The sequence below is a fragment of the Bacillus rossius genome, chromosome 6 (genome assembly GCF_032445375.1).
Source record: "Bacillus rossius redtenbacheri isolate Brsri chromosome 6, Brsri_v3, whole genome shotgun sequence".
In the NCBI taxonomy this organism is placed as follows: domain Eukaryota; kingdom Metazoa; phylum Arthropoda; class Insecta; order Phasmatodea; family Bacillidae; genus Bacillus; species Bacillus rossius.
The window spans coordinates 3,422,330-3,447,689 of record NC_086334.1 but is presented as its reverse complement, the minus strand read 5'-3'; the positions used below and the strand labels follow the sequence as shown (position 1 = coordinate 3,447,689).

The 25,360-nt window shown below is 40.3% G+C and overlaps 1 protein-coding gene across 1 annotated transcript; it reads left to right on the top strand.

The window, feature by feature from the left end:
* The first annotated feature begins 67 nt into the window (after window positions 1-67).
* On the top strand, window positions 68-23,754 carry LOC134532516 (glucosidase 2 subunit beta). Its single transcript, XM_063368979.1, has 11 exons — window positions 68-419; window positions 2,873-3,085; window positions 4,311-4,486; window positions 7,091-7,314; window positions 10,253-10,331; window positions 12,139-12,273; window positions 13,881-13,964; window positions 15,024-15,162; window positions 15,951-16,141; window positions 16,564-16,707; window positions 19,381-23,754. The coding sequence occupies exons 1-11, from the start codon at window positions 284-286 to the stop codon at window positions 19,516-19,518; spliced, it is 1,659 nt and encodes a 552-aa protein (XP_063225049.1). The 5' UTR covers window positions 68-283; the 3' UTR covers window positions 19,519-23,754.
* Window positions 23,755-25,360: the final 1,606 nt, after the last annotated feature.

Below are 25,360 nucleotides of genomic sequence, written 5' to 3'. Positions count from 1 at the left end.
CAGGCAACTGTAGCACGTAACCGCCCAGAGGAAATCTCAGATTATATCACGTGTACGAATTCAGTTCATGTAAACGTACCTTATGCCACGAATGTGAACAGTTTCCAAACATAGCTACACTTTTTCAATTTCATATAATTTTTTATGAAAGCTAAAAAAAATTCAATATGACAATTGAGAGTATCCGTGTTTTTTTTAATGTTCTTTGGTGCAATTAAATGACGTGGACTTGTCATATTTGTTTTGCGGCTTTTTTTTATTTTGTACAGCGGGAAGTGCTGATATGGCAGGGTATCGTTTGTTAAAAGGTAGCAGCGAAATAAATAGTGTTGTGAGTGCAGCTTTACTGTTTTTCACTCTAATTACCATTAATAATGTGAAATCAGAAATTGTTCGTCCGCGTGGGGTTTCTATTTCAAGTAAGTATTAGTACTATATTTAATGTCTCATAACCTAAAAGTGTCATTGGCCTAACTATGTTAGTAAACCACCCTCGAAATTATTATTTTTTTTTTTGGTTTACGTGCCGCATTGTGTTAATGAAATTTGGGCCTCGTAGTTTCTTTACATGTATTTGTTCTGACTAGCCGCAAAGTGAAAAAAAAAAAAAAATTTTTTCTTAACCTTATCAGGTTTCATGTGATACAAACTTTGGCCTGTGCCAAATTACTCTTGTACTCGCACTTCCTCCCTTAACTTAATGATCAAGGAGAGTGGCGGATCCGAAAAATCAAATAAAATTTTGAAAATGTATGTTTTAGTCGCTGACATTTTTTTCTAATAGCTTAATTATTTAATATAAAGGCTGCTGAAATTGGGCACAAGTCTGATGACAAAAATTTACCCTATCTTTGTCTCATGCTTCTCCTGACTTGAGCCACACACCTTCTAAACATACACTCCTCATCCAAAACATTGTATTTCCGTATCTTTCTCACTACCAAAAAGTTTTTTTCTATTTCCGTTCTCGTTCTCTCCTAAAAAACTTTCCTAGAGTTTACCCTCCTACTTCCAGGCTTCCCCTTTGCAACTTGATGTCCCAGCTTTCCCCACCCTTCCATCCACTCAACAGTGGTGGCCCTAGACTTTGCAGGGCCCTGGGTTCTTTAATTTTATGGAGACCCTTCCCTGTAAAAATTGAAAAATGAACTCTTTTAATCAAAATTTAAAGCCAACCTGGAACTTAATTTTTGATGATGGTTTTGCTAATTTATGTTAAGAAATGTTGACATTCTTGCCTGATAAATTATCTTTGGGTCAATTTTATAAATTCTTATGATCAAATTTTGGTGGAATCGCATAATTATACGTGGCAATAAAATCTTTTAAAGTTTTTCTAATACAAAATCATGAATTGACATTGATATTGACCAGATGTTTAATTTATATGCTAATGAAATTTTAATTTACCTTTTCCTATTAATGTCTATATTTTAAAATGAACACTAGACAAACAAGTAAAATAAAAATTATTGTTGCGGGGCCCCGCTAGTCACGCCTTCTGCTCAATACTCGATACATCCTAACTAGCCTCTCCATCTGCCTTCTGTCCTTTAGGCTCTTCCACTCCATCTCCTTCATCAGTTCTGATTAACTGTTAGAATAGGTACTCTCTCCCTTCATCGCTATCAGTTCTACACTTTCACTTCACCCACCTAGCTCTACTGTATCTGAGTTCCATACTGCTGCAACATACTCCAGCATAGTGCCATAAGCATTTTCTTTTATAATGCTGCTTCCCCCCTAAGCACCTGTACCTGTCTGCTGTACAAGGGCATTGCTAAATTGTAAGTAGTTAAACAGAAACTAACAGTCCTAACGGTCGGTTGGGGTGAACAATTGGTTAGGTTAGCTACAATAAAAATAATGTAAAATAGTGTTACAGAATTCACTAGGCATATCCTACTTAGCTAATCCAACCCAACCAACCATTCACCGAATTTACAGTATTTTAAATGTAGCTGATCCAATCTAACCATCTGTTCTCACAATTTTATTGTATTTTTAAAGTACTTAACTGAACCGTTATAATTGCAAACAACCAAAAAATTATTCAACTTATAACAATGCCAATTTTCAAAGTGATTTTGTAAAATGTCGAGAACTAAAAATGCAATTTGGGGTTTTTGTTTGCTTATTTGTGAATGTGCCTTTTTTCCTTGACAATTACCAAAGTGGCTTTTAAAAAAGAGCTGGTTTTATAAAAAAGTAATTTTAAGGGATAAAAGGTTTACTATTCCTATTTAATCCTATCTTGAGCACTAGCCGAGCCAGCAACTATGTCTCACATTAACCATGAACATTATTGCTATTCTATGATGTGTAAACATGGTAGAAAAAATGTATGTTGTAACAAAATAAACGGGTCCAGGGAAATCACGACGACAAACTAGGCGCAGTCCCAAAGCAAGGGCATTAGGGGTAATAGCCCCTCTCGAACCCCATTTTTTACTTTTTTAATGTTATTTTAGATGGCATATTTATCATGTATACAAATACTTAAATTCATTTGTTAAACTTTTCTTTCATAAAGTCTTACTTATAAAACTATTAAATGTTAGTACCACATTTGCAACCATACATTTTGTAAATATACCATGACCAATATAGGACTTAATATCATTTTCTGCATCTGCATCCTATTTTCGTAAAATAGCCCCTCCCGAAAAGTCTTCCTTGCACCACCCTCGGGTTAAGTATACTTCTTGACACATGTATGCCATGGTCTTTGTTTTATACAGTTCTCTTGTCAAACATTCTGTTCAATTTGGACATGTGGGAAGACTGTTTGGTTTTTATGCTGGCGTGCACTCACTGCCTCATACACCCGTCATGGTTTGAACCAGTGGCACTGGTTTGCTATTGTGTGCAGAGGCTTCGTTGTACGCAGGGGGCAAAGACTTTACGTGCTTTGATGGCTCCTTGACCGTGCCGTTCACGTACGTGAACGACGACTACTGCGACTGCCCGGACGGGAGCGACGAGCCGGGGACGCCCGCCTGCCCCAACGGCACGTTCCACTGCACCAACGCCGGCCACCGCCCCCTCAACCTCCCCTCCTCGCGAGTCAACGACGGCATCTGCGGTGAGGCGTTCTCCCCTCGCGTGGCTCAAGGAGTTGGAAGTGGTGCATTTGAAAAGTTTGTTTGGGTGTCGCAGCTTTTCTGCTCAAGAAAGAGTTATATATTGAGAAAAAAACCATTTAAAGTTTTAAATTGAGAAATATTTAATAATTTACTAGCTTTAACTCTCCTTTACATTTATTGGGTGCTTTACAATTTTATTCTTAAAAGTGTGCCCACTTAAAAATTTGCTGCAGTTAGAAGTAAAACAAGTACATTCATTATTTATGAAGTATTTTCTGGATGTGATGGTATTGACGGAACACAATGAAATGCTGTAATCACCAAAGTAGTATTGAAAATAAGTTAGCTTTAGATCTCAATTTAAAAAAAATAACTAAACTTATGGTACAGCGGCCAAAATGTGCTGAAATCATCCTTTGTGCAAAAACATCATAACTTACATTTTCAAATTGCAAATATTTTTAAGGGCTAAAAAATGAAAACATAATTTTGTACATTATAGAGAGGCACACTATCGTAATTCTGAACTTGGCTATATGGACCAAGGACGGTCCATCTGGACGTAACCGTCCTTACTCATGCTTCTGATGGCCATGCAGTTCATCACTCTGCTACAGAGACACAACAGGAATGGAGAAGAAACTATTGGTGTTCAAAGATGTTATTATTATTATTTCCTCAGGTATTTTTTTAAGTTGTGATTGTATCTTGTTATGACAATTAAAGTGTACAAAATGCATTCCAGGATAGATTCGATATCATAAAGTAAATATATACCAGTTAATGGCATCCGACATGGGTCCGCCATATGGACAAAATCACCGTAAAAGGGCACTCTGTGCATGCACAGTAATTTGGGCGACAGATGTGTCATGTATACGCCACCAAAAAATCCATTTCCTGGAACGAAGGGACTGGTGGTAACCTATCTTATCCCTTTGTTTCCTAGTGGTATTTCTATGATATCACTTTATAAATATGTTACTATTTGCATAGTTTCAGTGTTATTGCCGAAATACCTCGCGTGAGTAAGCCTTGTGCTGCTATCTGGCGATCCTAACAAGAACAAGCAACATTGGCTGCGTTAATTTTTCCTTAAAAGTTACACAATAGATTCTAATTTATTTTTAATATATTTCTGTGTGCCTCAAAGGGTTAAGGGTTAGGAGTGTGGTTAGGGGGCACAGCTCCTGGTGGTTGAGAGAGGCTGGACGGTGCCTCCAGACTGCTGCGATGCGTCGGACGAGTACGGGGGCCGGGCGACGTGCAGCAACAACTGCAACGAGCTGGGGCTGGCTGCACGCATCGAGGCCCAGAAGATGGCGGAGGTGGCGAAGCAAGGCAGCGAGCTGCGCGCCCAGCTCAGCAAGAGGGGTCACCAACTGCGTCAGGAGAAGCAGGTGCATGCCGCGGTCTCACGCTTGGTTCCGGCCGGCGGGGCCATCATACCGTAGCCACATTAAACCCTCTCGAGACAATTAGACTCAACGGACACTTTTCCGAATAAACAATTTACCTACCCCATACCATGCTGTGCTAAGTATCTTTTATTGCAATGGCTTAAATATGTATCATATACATACTTGATGATTGAAGATGAGATTACGAAATGCAGGGGGAACATGACAGTTACTTTTATTTTATTTAGCATGTTGAATAAGAATAAAACAATGTCTAAAAAGTATGATTATAGTGTATATTAGTTTTTTGGAAACTATTAAATATCAGTAGGTTACACATTCACTTCAAATAATTAGGTTTCTAGCTGAGGCCATCATTCTGATAAAGATAAAAATGTAAACATCAGTTTACAAATAAGATAATTTTTCCTACTGGATCGTAACCACGATGTTTCAGTGACGTCACTGAGGTCCGTGTACGTTCACGTGATTGATTTTTTTCCGCTCTATTTAGGCCAGCTGTGTTCCCCAGGTGTGACTCCACCTCCATTCCGGGTGAATGCTGTAGCGAGTGGAGCCTGTGCAAAGTGCGATGTGAGATGTGTGTGGTGCGGCGTGGCTGTGTGTCCGCAGGAGAGGCTCCAGCAGCTGGAGAGGGAGCGGTAGGAGGCGGAGGGGATGTAGCCTGGTGGCGGTGTGTCCGCAGGAGAGGCTCCAGCAGCTGGAGAGGGAGCGGTAGGAGGCGGAGGGGATGTAGCCTGGTGGCGGTGTGTCCGCAGGAGAGGCTCCAGCAGCTGGAGAGGGAGCGGTAGGAGGCGGAGGGGATGTAGCCTGGTGGTGGTGTGTCCGCAGGAGAGGCTCCAGCAGCTGGAGAGGGAGCGGTAGGAGGCGGAGGGGATGTAGCCTGGTGGTGGTGTGTCCGCAGGAGAGGCTCCAGCAGCTGGAGAGGGAGCGGTAGGAGGCGGAGGGGATGTAGCCTGGTGGTGGTGTGTCCGCAGGAGAGGCTCCAGCAGCTGGAGAGGGAGCGGTAGGAGGCGGAGGGGATGTAGCCTGGTGGTGGTGTGTCCGCAGGAGAGGCTCCAGCAGCTGGAGAGGGAGCGGTAGGAGGCGGAGGGGATGTAGCCTGGTGGCGGTGTGTCCGCAGGAGAGGCTCCAGCAGCTGGAGAGGGAGCGGTAGGAGGCGGAGGGGATGTAGCCTGGTGGCGGTGTGTCCGCAGGAGAGGCTCCAGCAGCTGGAGAGGGAGCGGTAGGAGGCGGAGGGGATGTAGCCTGGTGGCGGTGTGTCCGCAGGAGAGGCTCCAGCAGCTGGAGAGGGAGCGGTAGGAGGCGGAGGGGATGTAGCCTGGTGGCGGTGTGTCCGCAGGAGAGGCTCCAGCAGCTGGAGAGGGAGCGGTAGGAGGCGGAGGGGATGTAGCCTGGTGGTGGTGTGTCCGCAGGAGAGGCTCCAGCAGCTGGAGAGGGAGCGGTAGGAGGCGGAGGGGATGTAGCCTGGTGGCGGTGTGTCCGCAGGAGAGGCTCCAGCAGCTGGAGAGGGAGCGGTAGGAGGCGGAGGGGATGTAGCCTGGTGGCGGTGTGTCCGCAGGAGAGGCTCCAGCAGCTGGAGAGGGAGCGGTAGGAGGCGGAGGGGATGTAGCCTGGTGGCGGTGTGTCCGCAGGAGAGGCTCCAGCAGCTGGAGAGGGAGCGGTAGGAGGCGGAGGGGATGTAGCCTGGTGGCGGTGTGTCCGCAGGAGAGGCTCCAGCAGCTGGAGAGGGAGCGGTAGGAGGCGGAGGGGATGTAGCCTGGTGGCGGTGTGTCCGCAGGAGAGGCTCCAGCAGCTGGAGAGGGAGCGGTAGGAGGCGGAGGGGATGTAGCCTGGTGGTGGTGTGTCCGCAGGAGAGGCTCCAGCAGCTGGAGAGGGAGCGGTAGGAGGCGGAGGGGATGTAGCCTGGTGGTGGTGTGTCCGCAGGAGAGGCTCCAGCAGCTGGAGAGGGAGCGGTAGGAGGCGGAGGGGATGTAGCCTGGTGGCGGTGTGTCCGCAGGAGAGGCTCCAGCAGCTGGAGAGGGAGCGGTAGGAGGCGGAGGGGATGTAGCCTGGTGGCGGTGTGTCCGCAGGAGAGGCTCCAGCAGCTGGAGAGGGAGCGGTAGGAGGCGGAGGGGATGTAGCCTGGTGGCGGTGTGTCCTCAGGAGAGGCTCCAGCAGCTGGAGAGGGAGCGGTAGGAGGCGGAGGGGATGTAGCCTGGTGGCGGTGTGTCCGCAGGAGAGGCTCCAGCAGCTGGAGAGGGAGCGGTAGGAGGCGGAGGGGATGTAGCCTGGTGGCGGTGTGTCCGCAGGAGAGGCTCCAGCAGCTGGAGAGGGAGCGGTAGGAGGCGGAGGGGATGTAGCCTGGTGGCGGTGTGTCCGCAGGAGAGGCTCCAGCAGCTGGAGAGGGAGCGGTAGGAGGCGGAGGGGATGTAGCCTGGTGGCGGTGTGTCCGCAGGAGAGGCTCCAGCAGCTGGAGAGGGAGCGGTAGGAGGCGGAGGGGATGTAGCCTGGTGGCGGTGTGTCCGCAGGAGAGGCTCCAGCAGCTGGAGAGGGAGCGGTAGGAGGCGGAGGGGATGTAGCCTGGTGGTGGTGTGTCCGCAGGAGAGGCTCCAGCAGCTGGAGAGGGAACGGCAGGAGGCGGAGGGGGTGCGGCAGGAGAAGGAGCGCTTGAAGCAGGCGGCAGAGGCGCTGGAGAACTCTGCGCTGGACAAGTACCGCAAGCTGGAGGAGCAGGAGAAGCAGCAAGCGTCTGCCGTGGAGCGCAAAGCCGAGGAGCGGGAGGCCTTCGACCACTTCCACCGCCTCGACTCCAACCAGGACGGGAAGTGCGTGCATCGCTGCTACACCCCAAACACTCGTCACCATCCTCCCAGCCTGCATTATCTCTTCCTCGGAGCACTTTAGCTTCATTTCCGTTTCCTCTAGTAGTACCTAGTGGTCCTGGTAACATCCCATTACTGGAAGATGAAGTTAGCATTGTCCAGTGGTTCACAGTGTATTGAGCTCGACAAAACTCTTTAAAAAGTTGTAAACTTATAGTTTTGGCTTAAACCATCACAAAAGGACCCCATATTCGTTTGTTGCTTTCTGTGGTTCATTCTTATTTCCATTTTGTTTTATTGTATGCTTGCAGTCCATTTTTTTTCAGTCCTACATTTTTTTCAGTCCTAAAAACTCTGGAGCCGGAAAAAGCAAACAATAAGTTTTTTGTGTGACACACAATGAAGCAAAATTTTCAGCATTGTCATCTCATGAGCAGCAGGTATTTCTCTTATCTTCTGTTATCTGCAGGTAACAGTAATTCCTCGAAAAACGGCAGTGAAGTATCATGAAGTATCACTGAGTGTCACAAGTGTTTCTAGTATAAAATAATGAATTGTCAGGTTTTTGACTGCTCTGTCACTGAATTTCTCTCTTGAATAAACAGCTTCGGCCTAGTCTCTTCATGTGGTATGAGTCCATGTGATAAAATTACATAACAAAAGTTTTGTTGATCTAGCCACAATAGTAAAGGAAATTATGTCATCTTGCTTGAAGTTGCTTATACTTATTGCGATAGTTTGTTTGCTATTAGGATTGTGTATCCAAATATTGCTTTTTAGAGCCCTAATAGCTTTCAAAGTATTACTAAATTTAAAGTTTAACTGCATATAAAATTGTCTTCATGTCGGAAGCAATGCTTTTCAACTGTTTAGTAGCAGTTTCTGGCAAAATCAAATTTCACTCAACTGTTATTCAGGGATGTAGCCTGGGGGAGGTCCGTAGGGTCTGGACCCTTCCCCCCAACTTCCAGGATTTAAAAAAAAAAAATTCGTCTGTAAAGTTGTTTAATGGACGATACTTTAGCGTGACAACGTCATAACAAAACATTGATGAAATGATTGATCCAGAAGAAAAGGAAATATCATCGGCCTGAGACTGAGCCGTAATAGGTTTTTGCAACCAAACCATTTAGGCATTAAAAATATTAGATATATTCTTTGAGGAAGAAATTTGTTTTTAATTTTTCTATCTTTTGTATGATAAAATCTACCTCTTTATGAATAAAATTGAATCATTTTTATTGAATTATCACTATTTTGTATGGATACAAAGGAGTGAAATGAAATGTACAATTTAATTAATAAATTTACATTTATTTGCATTCAGTAATTCAAATATATTTATTACTTTTGAAATGTTGCGTGCGCCGTATTTATTTTTACAAGTACAAAAAAAAAAATTTCGCCGCTGCCGGGATTCGAACCGACAATCTTTAAATTGGAAGTTGGAGATACTAACTGCATGGCCACGAGGCCATACTCGAAAAATCATAGTTTCAGATATTATATACATATTTAACTTACAAAAATTTTGTTCACGGTAGAGGAATAATATTATTCCGTTTTCATAGCACGATTTTATAACAAATACGCATCCCAAATACACCAAACTTATTTATAATGTGTTACAATATTTTTTTAAAACATTATGCAAAAGATCCCGGGTGTAATTTGAATTATTATGTGTAACTGTAAAACATCATTGTTGGTTCAAAACGTATTTGAAAATTCAACATTACTTTTAAATAACCGTACCGATTGTGCTGATAATCGGTGGACGACCGTTAAATTACATAATATTAATAATTCAAACGACGAAAATATGATTGAAAAGTCAAATCGATGTTTGTTCCAATCGAGTGGAAGAGAGATGCCGCGCATGCGTACAATGAGCAAACAGGAACATCCGTAGTGGGACATCCGTAGTGGGACACTTTTTCGTGCGTGCAGGTGGCGTTCATCGATTTATTAGACGTCACGTCAAAAGCTCAGATAGAATAACACAATCATAGCACCTTAGCTACTCAAGGCTACAGAGATATTATTTTGGAAGGATTATTGTTATCCTTGGTGGACTACAAGAATGTATATCCTTTACATTATAGCCCTACATGCCTCACACAAAAGCACTGGGACATGTTTCCAATTAGTCTGTACTGAATTCCAGTTGCACACGTGTTTTTGTAAGCGTTTCTTTCTTACAAACTTGACACAAATTATGATGTACTTAATAATATGTATTTATGACTTGTTTTAACGAATTCTTCTAATAATTGACGTAAGAACAAAGTATTAAAACTAGGCCTTTGCATATATTTGAATAATATAATTATTGTAAACTTAACCAACCTTTCACTCGGCTGCTCTAAGAGGTACGGTGAGCGAGGCTCAGCTGCTGTTGGTTTCGCTAGGACATTGACTGTCTTTACCTGGCCGAGGGCCAGCCTTTATACCCGTCCTGAAGGCCCGGGAGTGACATAGGTAAGGGACCGATTCCACGAACTCCAGCCGGCAGTAGTGCTGTGCGCACTCGGCTGGCCTAGTGGGTGAGTGGGTATTTGGGGGGGTAGCGGCTGTTCGGGGAGAGTTAGCCAGCTGTGCCGGCACTCGGCGTGGTTGCCCCGGGCAACCGGAGTCACAGACGTGGTCACGCTGGCAACAGACGACGCACTATTGGCCGGGCGGTGCCAGCTATCTTGGCCGTCTGCCATAGCCCGCACATGTTTTTAGGAAAAGAGGGTATGACGGTTTTGGGATTATAGACGTTTGCGGCACATCACACGTCAAAGAAAACTTATTCATAAAAAATAATGGTTAAACCGTACCCCCTCCACAAAATTCTGGCTATGGCTCTGAGTTATTGTTGTAACTACATATTTGATCATGTATTAGTTAACCTAATTATTTGTTAGTTAAATGTTGAATAACATTGTGTTTTCAGGTTGGATATAGCAGAGCTAAAGACACAGCAGACGTTTGACCAGAATAAGGATGGAGCTGTCTCAGACGATGAACTGCGGGTGAGTTGTGTCTTTGTGAATCTTCTGTCTGTGTTGGGCTGCTAGCTTCGTTTGGCACCAGGTTCTAGATTTTTTGCAAATGTAAAATGTGGCAAATGTTCACATGGCGGCTGGTTTTATCAGGGTTTTCCGTTTTCCCTACCAGTGCTTTTCGTCACTGCTTCATTGCAGTACTTCACCACTCATTTGTTTTAAATGACCTTAATTTTGAACCAGACAGTAAATCACAGTAATCAATACATTTAGTCAAAAAGCAAATTATAAATCTACATGTACCAGATCATAGACATAACATATTTAAAATTTCAAAATACAATCTTTTTTAAAACTCCCAATTTTTTTTATGTTTTATATACTTTACAATATTCTGAAAAAAAATATTCACACAGATTTAAACAATCTCACTTTTTATTTTTAGTCTTTTCAGATTTCTCAGCTTTTTGACATTCCTCGAAATGTGTTTAAAATAAGTTCAAATGTATCTTACAAAAATGTTCGTGAAAGTGTGCAAGGAACACTATAAGGTATGTATTGTGGTCCAATGTTGATGCTCAGAACTTGTGCTTCATACTATTACAATATGTGAATTTGTGTGCTCCTTCATATATTTTCATTTAAGAAAATTTTGAAGAAAAATATTATTGTGAAATTAACTTGTAATGTGTGTACTATATCTAGTGAATTAGTCTACTTATGTGAGTAATGTATCCCTTGAAATAGACTTTCTTTATTATTGCCCTTACTTTGATATAATATTGTGATATTTCTTTTCATTTTTACTGAGCATAATTTTCCTAATGGTGGTTACAAATATTTGTCACAACTTAAAATGGTAACATAACTGATTACTCCAAGTACATTGCTACTTTGTTAAATAAGTATCACAATGGAACAAAGTGTCTCCAAAGTGAGAGAAAGACTGGTAGATTATTTTTTGTCTGTACTATCTGCTGAGAAGTGGATATGAAAAATTCACCTAGCCCTAGCAAAAATATTGTTTGTTTGGATACAGCGGAAATCAATTTTTATAACTAGAGATTTTACACTAGTATTTCACACTGCTTTTCACTATAAATTACCCCCCTTATTTTACACTTTCCTACATATTACTTCAATTACTTGTCATCCCAGTGGCTAGTTATTCCAAACTATGGATGGGACAAGGCAGCACAGCATTCTTGTTTACATTTCCCATGGTATTCTGAAATCATTCCAGGCAAATGTTTGCTTATAGCAGATCATGAGGGATCTCTTCCCCAAGTTTCATGTAACTGCGGTATATTTCTCTCCCTTTCTCTCTCTATTTCTTCCTTTATCTCTCTTTCTAATTCACCCTTTCTCTCTCTTTCTATTTCTTCCTTTCTATATATTTCAATTTCTCTCTTTCTATTTCTTCCTTTCTATATATTTCAATTTCTCTCTTTCTATTTCTTCCTTTCTATCTCTTTCAATTTCTCTCTTTCTATCTCTTTCTATTTCTCCCTTTCTCTCTCTCTATTTCTCCCTTTCTCTCTTTCTATTTCTCCCTTTCTCTCTTTCTATTTCTCCCTTTCTCTTTCTATTTCTCCCTTTCTCTCTCTTTCTATTTCTCCCTTTCTCTCTCTTTCTATTTCTCCCTTTATATCTCTTTCTATTTCTTCCTTCCTCTCTCTTATGTGTGTTTGTGTGTGTGTCCATGTGTGTGTATGTGTCTGTATGTGTGTGTGTGTTTGTGTGTCTGTTTGCATTTGCGAGTGTTTTTTGTACACCCCTGTGCGACTGCCCTACTGTCGAGCCGGGCTCAGCGGCGAGTGTGCTGGTGTCGCAGGCGCTGCTGGACGGCAAGGATGAGATAGCGTGGGAAGACTTCCTGGGCACGGCCTGGTCGCAGATGAAGCCACTGCTGATGCTGGACCGCGGCCTGTTCCAGCCCCCCGCCACCGAGCCGGAGGCTGGCTCCGAGGTCGGTACCCGCTGGTCACAAGAGTCACGAAAAAAAAAACCAAACTGAAGGACTGGTCAGAAAAGTCACAAGTCCTGGAATGAACAGCAACAGCACTGGAAGTAACAAAACTTTAATTTCTATCAACCTTTTGCTAACTCACTTTTGGTTTTATGTTGCTTTACTTGAGTTTATAGATGCAGGTTAAATATAAATAGTTTTTGACCATCCATTTGAATCATGGGCACGTTCTGGTGAATAGTGGATCTCCCAGTTTTTGTTATGTTTGATTTTAGTGGTTGTTTATAAAAAGATCCTTTTGTGTAAAAATGTTTTAAGGAAACTTTATTAAAAGGCCTTGAAATCCTAAATTTGGTTCACCCGTTATGTTAGACACCCTAATTAATAATACATATTTGAAATGATGTAACTGTTCTACAGTTCCAAATTGCAGAAAAGTATGTGATTTATATGTACTTACTTTTTGGCTACATTACACACCATAGGTACCGGAATAAGCCATACGCATGATTAAGCCTTGTAGCCCTAATATTTAGATCATAACCACTAATATTTGTTGTTAAGAATAAGCCTTAGCCAAACTTTAAAACCAGAACTTGTGACCATATTTCTAGTTGCTAATAAATATTTATTCTGGACTAGTAACTATTCAAAAATACCATATTTTTCCAAATGTAAAATACGATTTTTCCAAGGGTACCACATAGGTATATTTAAAATGGGGTGTAAAGACGAGATTCCTATTTAAGATATTCTTTTCTTGCTTGCCACTTATATAATGTTAGTTACTTCACTAACCATGTATTTCAGATACATAAACAATAACCAGGATAAAATTAATTAAAGTTTATCGTAACACGTGTTTGAAAATGATTAAGTGATCAAGGAATATTAACAGTACATACAACCTGTATCAGCTGCAGTGTTTGTTTTATCAGATTTCCATAGTATAAATATTTTAAAATTATTTTCTCCTGATGAAAGAGGAAAATGTGGGCCTCGTCTTGCATTCTAGTCATTTTGCATTCAGGTGAACACGGAAATTGTCTTTAAGGTTTTCTGTTAGACATTAACATTCTCTGTACCACTGTAGACCTTCCCCAGTAATTATTTTTCAGCGAGTTAGATTGTATTCAATGTGTGGTTCGTGGATATTAGCGCATAGTGTTGGGGGTTGAGGGCACGAACTGTGCACTTAGTGATAAAAGCAAGCCGTCCAGAATGATTCTATAAGCGGTTCTCCCCGGTACCCCTTCGGGGTAGTGTTGCAGTTGTGCTTCCTTGTTCGTGGGTTCTGTAGTCGGGCCGTGTGTGTGTGTGTCCGCAGGCGTATGTAGTCGGGCCGCGTGTGTGTGTCCGCAGGCGTATGTAGTCGGGCCGCGTGTGTGTGTCCGCAGGCGTATGTAGTCGGGCCGCGTGTGTGTGTCCGCAGGCGTATGTAGTCGGGCCGCGTGTGTGTGTCCGCAGGCGTATGTAGTCGGGCCGCGTGTGTGTGTCCGCAGGCGTATGTAGTCGGGCCGCGTGTGTGTGTCCGCAGGCGTATGTAGTCGGGCCGCGTGTGTGTGTCCGCAGGCGTATGTAGTCGGGCCGCGTGTGTGTGTCCGCAGGCGTACAGAGAGGAGGCCGAGGAGGAGGAGCGTGGTGAGCTGGCTGGTGACGGAGCGGGCGAAGGCGAATATGCCGGAGAGGAGGTAATGCGCTGTAGTGCTTCTGCTTGTACTCATTTTCCTGTAAGTCATTGGCTCATTGCATTCCTGCATTGTAACTCCATTATTACAGTACGTGTAGAGTACATTTTGAAAAATATTCTTTTTCTATTTTATTTTGAAATAAAATGTTGTGTTGCATTTTGGATGTATAAAAATAAGATTTTGTAGCAAATTTGATCACACATCATTTTCAGAAGTTTATCTATTTGCATTTGTTTATAAAGTTATTTCGCATTGTTCTATTGTTAGTCAGAATACTTAATCATAGTTTGTACCTAACTTCAAACTTTGTCCTTTTTTTCTGCATCATCTGGAATTTTCATAAATGTTCAAGGATACAAAATAGAAAACACATGATAATCCAACCATAAGAACACATCCATAAAATGAAAGTTATTGTTATTGCTAACTAAGTCATAATATTTAGTTTTTCATTGATGTATATTTGTGATAAAACCAAACCTTGTGGACAGCAAGTTTATGAGCATTCTTTTCCTTTGTAAACTAATGTAACATTTCTGTGAATTTTATTAGTCTTAAACTAGTTTTTAACAAAATGTTTACCATCTATTTAGTATTTATAGCTATTTATATTATTACATAACTTTACCCACGATCTCATGATATAAAACTGCAGTTAGTGTTAATTCTTAATTTATATGGTGGTGATATGACTAGATGTGATTTTATTTTCAATTTTAGTGGTTTGAGTTTATGTAATGAAATGTTAATGTTTGATCTCATCATCAATCAGTATAGAACCTTGTAATGTTACACACAGGCTGTTTTCTGGCCATTTAGGTTTAATTCCTGAATTAAAGGGTCAGGTTTCTTGAGGAAATAACTTTTCTGAAACTACGTTGTGAAAACATGGCTGTGTCGAGATGTGCCAGATGGTCTCTCATATCTGGCAAGCAGGCAGTTAATGCTGCATGCAACAAGGGTGTTATTCTGATCAGTTTATAGCTTATTATGCACATGAACATATAGTATTTTAAATCTTACTACATGTTGTCTGAACGGAGGGAACACGTGTGGCAGGAAGAGGAAGAAGAGGAGGAGGAACAAGAGGAACAGGAACAAGAGGAACAGGAACAAGAGCCGGCACAGCAGGAGGAAGAAGCTAAAGAGGAGGAAGAGAAGAAGGTCTATGATGAGGAAACGCAGCACCTCATTGACGGTAAGAAGTAGGAACAACAGTAACTTTAGTGCTTCAAAGCTAGCCTACATACATATTTTGAAATTAACTTAAATATCCTTGCGTTAAACTGTTTCCTTAAATCAAGCTTGTCGGATTTGTGATATAAACTGCAGGTCTTAGGGTGTATCAGTTAAAATCCAGAGGATATGGTTGTACTTGACAAATAATAGGTGTTGACAAAATTGTGATATTCAGTATCTTCAGGCTCAGGCTAGTTCATATTTTTATTAATGAAACCTTGGGAAAAAAGTACCTTACTTTTTTAGGATTTCTCATCTTAAATTATATGTTTAAGGACACACTACAGGATGTTTTTACATTTAGTTACAGTTCACTTTAAAGTAGTTACATTATTATGATCAGGGGTGCAACAACACGGGGGGGGGGGGGGGGGCAAGGGTATTTTGCCCCCCCTCTGAAACCTTGAAGTGGGGGCAAATGGGGCAACGAAAGTGCTGTGTATTCAATTTTTAGATAATAAAACTGCTTAAAAAGCACAATTTTCCACCTTGAAATACAAATTTTCCCAGGGGAGGACCCCCGGACACGCTTCAATAGGGGGGGATCGATGATTCTTTATAAAAAGGTATATTGCCCCCCTTTTGGAAATTTAGTTGTTTCGCCCCTGATTATGACCCAAATTGTTATTTTTTCACCGTTACTGTAATGAGATTTCACAGGGAACCCTTGTGTTTGCTGGTGAATGCAGTAAACATGTATTGGATAAAACTGTACGGGGTGAGCTATGGTTGGTGTTGGTGCTCCAGAGGCCACCAGGGCGCGGTCGCAGTTCGAGGAGGCGGACCGCCGGGCCCGCGACCTTCAGCGGGAGATCGACGACATCAGCGAGTCCCTGAAGAAGGACTACGGGACGGAGGACGAGTTCGCGTCGCTGGCGGGGGAGTGCTTCGAGTACACGGACATGGAGTACACCTACAAGCTGTGCCCCTTCGACCAGGTGACGTGAGGGTCGCATCGCGCGGAACCGTCTCGTTCACTTAGCGTTTTTACAGTTTGCTGCTTACAAGTACAAGGATGAAAATTTTAGGCTTTACTGTTTTCAGCTCTCATTCGTTATTCATAGCGGAGACACGGTAACTATATCAAGCAGCTGTTTAGCTAGATAAGAAGATTATTTTCATAAATGAATCTTAGGCTTCCGATGTTTTAAAGCTTTGCGACAAATGCATTAGATGTGTAGCGTTGCATCACAATCGAAGCTTCAAATAAAACAAATTGCAGATTTCGGGTAGAAGTCGAGCAGAATATTCGAAAGAGCTATGGTTGGTCCGCGCAGTGGAAGCTGGGCTCGGGGCCCAGGCCGGCAGCCGAGTGCGGAGGCGACACGGAGGCGACACGGAGGCGTGTGGTGGTGTGCAGGTGACGCAGCGCTCCAAGGGCGGCGGGGCGGAGACCCGGCTGGGCACGTGGATGGACTGGGCCGGCCCGGAGAGCGACCGCTACCAGGTCATGCTCTACAGCAAGGGCCAGTCCTGTTGGAACGGGCCGCAGCGCTCCACGCACGTGAGTCTCCCCTCGCGAGCTAGCATTCCCACGGCATTTCTCCTCACTTCTGTCCTGGTGCGGTTTATGCAGATGTTTCGCTAAGTTAAACTAGTTGGTTGTAAGGCACCTGAGGTGTCCGCTGAAAACTGATGAATATAACTATCACTGAAAACTGCTGAAACTATCGGCCTTGTTCAAATATATGATGCTATGGCCCCATGCACATTATCTTTGTGCCACAGACTCTGCAGCAATGCTAGGAGGAACAGGTTAGCAAGGAGCAATGAAAATGTTACACTGTAAGCGCATGAAAACAGAATTCATTCAGTGTTACAGAGTCAGTCAGTGAGTGTAATTATATTATTAAATTAATATTGCACCGTGTATATTCCACACATAACTGCTAAAGAAGGCCGCACTCTTAGATTTTTGTACAGAGTAAATTTTTCCCACTGTTGCATGTATACTATTGTTTATTATAATAAGCTTTAATATATATATTATTTTACTGTTTGTTAATTGTTCTAAGACCATATTGTCACTATTCCATATTAAGGTTGTAGTAGTTATTTTGAAAGAAAATAATTCGTTGCTAAACACCAATTTTCATTTCACAGGAGAAACATTTGTAGCAGTCATTCACTATTAATAAAAAGGTATTCCATTAAATTACCTGCTATGCTTAAACAAAGCCAAAAATTTTAATATTGAATGATATACCGTGTTTTATCGCATGATCGTTCCACTGGAATTTTAGGGCGTCAAAATTCCAAACAAAAGAATTCTCTTGTAAAAATCTGATGAAATTTTTGGTCCCGCTGATAGATTCCAAGTGTATTGAGTAGGTAGTAAAAATGACAGGATAAAGCACCTTGCAACAGCAATCGGTTTTCAAGTTGCTGACAGGCAGTTTGGTAGTTATAATGGGAAAATACAGTAATTACAATTGCAGTAAAACTTAATTCCTATTGTTTGTCATTAAAAGTTTCAAATATGAATTTGTTCTGTCATTAACATAGAGATAAAATATTAATACATTTGAGCCATTTTAAAGAAAAAATCTATATGCATTTATATTTCTGTCCGTCTGTTATAAAATAATTTTATATTTGAAAGAGAAGAAATATGTTTTTTGTATAGAGATGAAAATGCCTTCTGTTAGATACAGTTTTGAATGAGATTTAACAAACAGTTTGTTATAAGGAGGTTCATATTTAGGGATTTTACTGTATATTTAAAAATGTTCATCAAATTGCTACTTTATATATATTTAATAATTTTAATGAAAATTGTGCTAGGGTACCTTTTGTAAGTACATAAATTTTAATTGCCTTATTTACGTTAGTTGATATACCATATTTACTCGCATATTGGTCGCCATCGCAGATAGGTCGCACCCATAATTTGAGGTCTTGAATTTGGTGTTATGATTCCCCCCATATAGGTCGCACCAGTAATTCATTACCGCGCCGTGCGTGGAGAAAGGTCATTGCACTCGATCATCAGCTGCTGTTACGGTGCGCCTGCTGGCTCTCTTTGTTCACTGAGCTGCGCATGTGCAGTATAACTCACTCAACGCTCCGCCCAGACTCGTGACCTTGCATCAGCAGCCAGGCAATAGATGCGAGCTTAGCGGATAAAAATATAAGCTCCACCTCCCGTTGAACCAGTTTTGTCCAGTTCTAACACCAGTTTATTGGTATACGCACCAGTTTTCTCGCTGCCGTGACACGTTCAAGTTTACGTCCATCTTGATATCTTGATACCAATAATTAATTAATTACGATCCCCAGAAATAAATTGTTAGTTTAAAAAATATGCGTCAACTGTACAATACTTCCAAAATTATAAAATACGTATAAAACAGTTACCAAGACTCAGCTCATTTTATCTTGTGAAGTTTGTCTCGTACCAGTATTTCGGCTAAGTTGTGACATAAATACAGTATCAGAAATTAACAATCAGCCACGTTCATACATTCGTGAGTTTACGTTTTTCCCTCGTGCATTTTAGGTTGTCTCCTGCTATAATTACTCGTACTTTTACACGCCTAGGCTTGAATTATTACATGTTTAGAAATAAAAGCAATTTTTCATGTTATAAAATATGTATATTGTGCGATTTAAAGTGTTCATTTCCGACTATAAACGTTACATTATTCACGATGTTTTTAGGCCTACTAGTTAATATGTAGTACCCACTGTATTTTCTGGTTGTTTATGGTTGTTACGTGACGTAAATAGCGGGATGGATTCGATTTTTGAGTCGTAATTTGTGTGAAAGTATTGTATTGGACTAAATGGGAACGAAACGGGACCTGAAGAATATAGTGCAAATAACGGGAAAATGTAAATAACGGTAACGTAAATAAGGGGTTTCGCTGTATGTGTACATTGTAAATAAATTTGCCTATACCTATATATACTTCTTTTTCGCATTTTAAAGCAAAATATTGCAGAAAAAATTCTTCAAAAATTTTTCTTCACATATAGGTTGCACTTCATTTTTCCCCCATCAAATCTGGTACAATTTCCGCGACCTATATGCGAGTGAATACGGTAAGTATTTTGTGGAAATATTTTGTATTCGTGTACAGAAGACAAGAATCTGTGATTCTGAAGTCTTGCTGGCTTAAAGGAAAGCCTGGTTGAGGTTGCGTGTGACGAGGCGTGGGCCCTCGGCTGGTCGCAGGTGAGGCTGAAGTGCGGGACGGACAGCGCCGTCACACACGTGTCCGAGCCCAACCGCTGCGAGTACGAGATGCAGTTCTCCACGCCCGGCGCCTGTCGGCTGCCCGCCGGCCAGCCGGGCTCCCACGACGAGCTGTAGCCGCCCCCCTCCACATTCCGCGCTCGCTCCCGCGACTGCTCCGCCCGACCGCAACTGTCCGCACCTTCGTTCGGCCAAACACTTTCACCACGTACACAACCAAGAACGAGTTGTGTGCTGTTGTACGTAATTTTATGGGATAGTGCAAATAATTTAAAGAAATTGGTATTTTGTATTAATTGGAGGCAAAAATTTTTAACAAATATTCAACTAGCAGTTCATATGATCAGGATTGTACTCATTGGAAAAAAAGTGACATCTTCAACGATTTTAGCATTTCTTGGGGAAGATTAATGTCGTTTAAGCTATAGGCTATATTGTTAAATAATAATAATAATGCAAAGAAGTGGTCTAGTCAGTAATTTGTATTAAGTTGGGTTTTCCTGAAGAACCTGACAATACGTATAAAGTGTGATCAGTGACGCGCATCAGTTACATTTAACATGTTAGAAGCTGATCTGACGGTCGTGGGTTTTATATCTTATCCCAATACACAGGGCATGAGTCAGTTCTTAAGCATCATGTTGGTACTTTGTGTGGTTTGAAACCCACCAAAATTTTTGCGGTTCCATTTGCCTTGAGTCCTTGTGCATAAACGTACAACTTTATAAACTCCAGGTTCACCGTTTGGCAATAGTCGCGAAAGTTTTTGCTGTCCAAGATTAACCAGAAAATGGAGCAATGCTGAATTAATTCTTTTACTGGTGTTAAAATCCCCCGATCAGCCGCGTGCAAGAGCGAGTAGTTTCAGCAGGCAACAGCGCGTGAGCCAGCAGCAGTTGCGGGAGCCAATACGTCGCGCACTCACCGTGCACCGAGTCGTTTTCCGTCTGTGCAAACGCTCTTGTATTTTGTGATTAAAAGCGTGCAGGAGTTGGGTGTTAGTAAATTCATTGTTTGTAAGTTTTGTAGGTGGGTCGAACAATAGTTAATGTAAAAAAAAAATTATATTGTTATATATTAATGGTTTTAAAATGGGGAAATGGGTGTGAAATTCCTGGAAAATAGTTTGCAAAAACAAATGATAGCTGAATTGACTAAAGTTTTCAAAATAATTATTGTTTGTAAGTTGAAAGGCCGTGTGAAAGCAACTCTTCCAGCTAGGCATTGTTGCAAAACAAATCTGATAAAAAATTAAATTCAGAAAACAACCCGTTTTTAGTGATCACTGATAAACATTCATAGTTACAAGTAATTTTATTTTACGTAATTGAAATTACGTATTTACTTTACTTTTTGACATAATCGCTGTACACATCCAGGCTCTTGTCATAATGTTTGATAAGTTTTGAACGCCTTCTTAAAATATATACTCGCCAGTGATGTGTGGACATCTAATCTCGGTAAACGAGCAAATTCATGTGGTCTCATGTTGCAAAAAAAAAAATTACAACACAAAACTTCAATTAATTCCCTTGAGAGACTAACAAATGCGCGCTCTATCACTTTGCTACCATGCCTTTGGGAATTTTGGAGAATTGTAATGCCAGTTTTTGTACGTATTTTAAAACTTGGATGGTTTCACTACCATAAAGTTTCATTGGCACACAATATATTTGGAATGACCCCTAATGTTTATGAAAATTACTATATACTGGTTTATGTTGTTACACGTGGGTCCGCCATATTAGTTACACATTTCCGTTCTATTTTCACAAAATTACTCCCACTAAATGCCGTATACTGAAATCTAAGGTGTTTACACATCAAAATTTGTTTTCTGGAAATGAACCTACATTGTAGCAACACTACAAAATGCTTTGTCATCGCCGAAGCCACTGATTCAAGTGCTGAAGGAGGCGGTAATTACTCGGTGCCAAATCTATGGAACTTGAGCTGTGCGGCTGAGCATTGTTGTGAACCAACACACACTGGAAGTCAGTTGCTCCGACGCTTGCTCTGGATGGCAAGATTCACAGAAAGTCTGATTTACTATGACAAGCATTTGTTTGCAACTGATGTAGTGTATGAGTTGTGGCAATACAATCTGCTAATTCAACTGCCCGATATGTTCTGATCACCTACTCTTAGTGCCACAAGAATTATGTTGCTTCCTCCGCCCATTTCTTGCTCACAGGAGATTTGTTCATGAATTACGCTCATAGAAATTAAAATACTTTATCAATAAAGTTTGTGTGTATTTTTAGTGCTAGTGAGATAATGGTTGTTTTATACAGGTTTAATTTTGCTGATAGTGTCAGAATATCACAGTAAGGGTTTAAGAAACACTTAACTCTTAAAAATTTTATGGCGCACATAATTTTTTAAATTACAAGGTACGGTATTCACCATGTATCTATCCTCCTTTCCCTCCATTCCTATTTTCCACATGAAAACTTGAATCTGAATTGTGCTGTTTGTGTATGACTGATCTCTGGGCTCAGTCACCACCTTGAAACACGCAGTGGAAAAGCATAGTGCTTTTTTTAAGTTTTGCATTCCAGATTGCATTTCCGCATGGATACATAATCACGAAAAAATCCAAGGTAACGGTTATAATGTTCGGAAAAAGAATTGGTCTCCATTAGTTGAGTGTACTTCTATATTTTGTCGAGACTGTTTTTCACTCAATGTCTTAGATGAACATGCAGGGTGTATATTAGAAGATGGGGTTGTGTATTGTATTGAGTGAATTCATTTTGAGACTGATTAGATTCAATCAGCATTAGTAACTTCAGAATTCATCATAATTTTTATTTTCAATCAAAGGATGAATTCTTCCACTGTAGTAAAATTATGTTATGAATATTTATTGTACCAAAACTTTGTAATTTTTATAATTTGTAAAAAAAAAAATAAATAATTTCTTGTCACCCAAAGCTGTTAAATTACAAGGTTTTACTACAGTGCTCAGACATGAGAGACATATTAATTTGTTATTACTCCATTTAAAAATTTTTGCAAATAGATGAATAGTGGATTTTTTTGTAACTTTTATGTATTCTAAAAGATTGATTTGAAATAAAGTTTCGGTACTTATTTTTACGGGTATCTCGCTGGTTAATATGGCATCCAGTATGTGTATTACATACCAATTAAGTTACCAGTACAATTTTTAAATAATGAAAAAAATTGTCTCAAATAAAATGGTAGAAAACAAACTGTTTTTTGATGTTTATGTACAGTTTTTTTTTTTATCAGGGAGGTTGAGACTACAACAAACTACTCAGAACGAGGATATAGTGGAAATAATCAACCACGACCTACATTTAAGAACCATCCTGGCATTTGAGTAGAGTGATTACGGGAAACTAAAATCAGTATGGCCGGACCGGGCTTCGAACCCGAGCACTCTGGAAAGCAAGTCCAGTGTTATTACCGTATGTGTATAATGTATACTATATTCATACATGATGTTTCACACTTACTATAAGTTCAGTTTAAAGCACCAAAACTGTGTTTTTTCTTCAGGTACATTGTAATGAGCAATAGAATTGACTCATTATCGTTAAAATGCAAATCACTTTTGCAGATATGTATCAGTATTTTCATTTAGTTGTAAATACTGAAATTGAAAGCAATAGAATTTACTCACTATCGTTAAAAAAAAAATAAAAAATGCAAATCACTTTTGCAGATACGTATCAGTATTTTCATTTAGTTGTAAATACTGAAATTGAAAAAAGGCCAAAAAATAGTGCATTTTACTATCATATTAAAATATTCATTTGGCATTTTTCTAATACTGCATAGTCAACAGAAACAAAAATCCTACATTGATTGCCATAATTGTCTATCGAGCTAAGCTACATACATGTGGTTATACAAATGCATACACCACATTCCCAGCCGCAACTGAACTTGCCAAGCTAGTAAAATAAATTATATGTTTAAATATAAACATCTATTTTCTTGGACTTCACACTGTCTGCTTGAGACTGTATGTTTTTGGTTTTTTTTTTACTTTGACACATATTGCCCTTCTTAAGTATTGATTTATTTGGAAGATGATCTGTATTTAAGTAAATTATTTTTGACTAATATTGTTCAGTGATTCTGCAAGAAATCAATAAATGGTCATAGTAAATATTTCAAAAGCGTAGGATTAGATGCATCATTAGAACTGTGTGTTGCAGGAACATTAACTTCGTGTATTTTTTTTGTATTACGGTTAAAACAATATTCACATTTAATAATCTGGCAAAATTGTTAAGCCGGCGCAGCTGTGGATTTGAGCGCAGTTACTGTACCTATGTACGCACAATTAAATTTGAATAAATAGCATTATGTTCAGTTGATGATGTCATGGCAGCAGAAACAGTAGTTTTTGTATCTGTCCACAAACAAATGTTGAAAATTACAGTTATCATTAATTATTTATATTTGTCCACTGAACAAAAAGTAATTCACTGAAGTGCCAAGCATCCTTGAAATCCTGAGAAGCTCTGAATTCGAAGCATTTTCAATTCAACCATTTCTAGTGTAGCTGTAGTGTTGATAAAGCACATCAACAGTCGACTCTTGTTTCGTTGTGAAAGGAGAGGTTGTGATCCAGAACGCTGGTTAAACCAACAAATTATGAATATTACCATAACTGCCATATATAATTTTTCTTCTACAAATTTCTCATAAAAATAAGCAATTCAACTGCTTTTGTGTCTCAACATGAGTTTATTAATAGGCCCGTGCGAATATTTGATCATGAATAGTTTAATATTTGTATATGATTAAACTTTGAATACTAGCACTTAAAAACTACGAGTATCCGATTGTTTACAAATATTTGACAATTTATCTCGTGAGTGAAGGAGAGGCTACATACACAACAGAATGAGAATAGCAATCATGCACTACAGTTCAATGCACAAAACAGCAGCTACATTGTAAAACAACATGAACACAGTACACAGAAAGTTCTCTAACTTCTAAATCTTCTCTGTTTCTTGGGCTACATAAGAGTAACTAACGATAGTTTTGATACGTGCATTTCAAGATAAAAAGTGAAACTATTATAATTTGAATATTTATTTGCGAAGCAAAGCTTCCTAGTTGTAAAAATACAGAATTCAAGATGAAATAAGTGGATTTAGGTAAACGACTGCATAATCAAACACATAATCAAAATTCAAATACCGCAATATTTTTTAAATTGGGGGCAAGGGGGAGTGGACGAATTTAAATGTTATGAATCACTGCATTGAGTGCATGTGCTGTTTGCCCGCTAACGCGATTGGAGCCAAAGCTTTTCCCCTACACCAACCTTGTCTGTTGCGGTCGATGTACAAATACCCAGTTAAATGTTTTAATGGATCCGCACTATCGAAAACTTGAACTATACTTGCATTTCAAACCATACAAGACACAATAAGTATTCTCAGCTATTTCACCATAGTCCCTCAAACAGTAGTGGAAAATTTCAAGCAGACAATTAAAAATTATCACTTCCCCCCCCCCCCCCCAACACATTTTAAACTTCAAAACTAACAATACTTGTTCTTGTTTTGTCACGTGCACCAGTAGTGGGAAAAATAAAATCGCTTACAATCAAAGAACTAAAACACAAAACATGGCCATTAAATAGTGAATGCGATAGTTCCAATGGTGTACGATCTATGTATTGTCACGAGTGTAAATAATTTGAGAGGATACTGGCAGAAAATGTGGTAGTAATTTTGGTAAACTACTTGGCCGAGCTAATTTCAACACTATTTCATGAATAATTTGTGGTTTCCGAAAATTTCCTGAACCAACTTTCGGGAAATAAGTCAAATAATAACTGGAATGAAAAGTTGGTTAGGTTAGTTTAAAAAACAAATAGAGAAAACTAATATTTTTACTAAGATCTTACATATTGTTGTAGTAGCTAACTTAACATTTCACTTCTGTTTACCCCTCCCAAGTC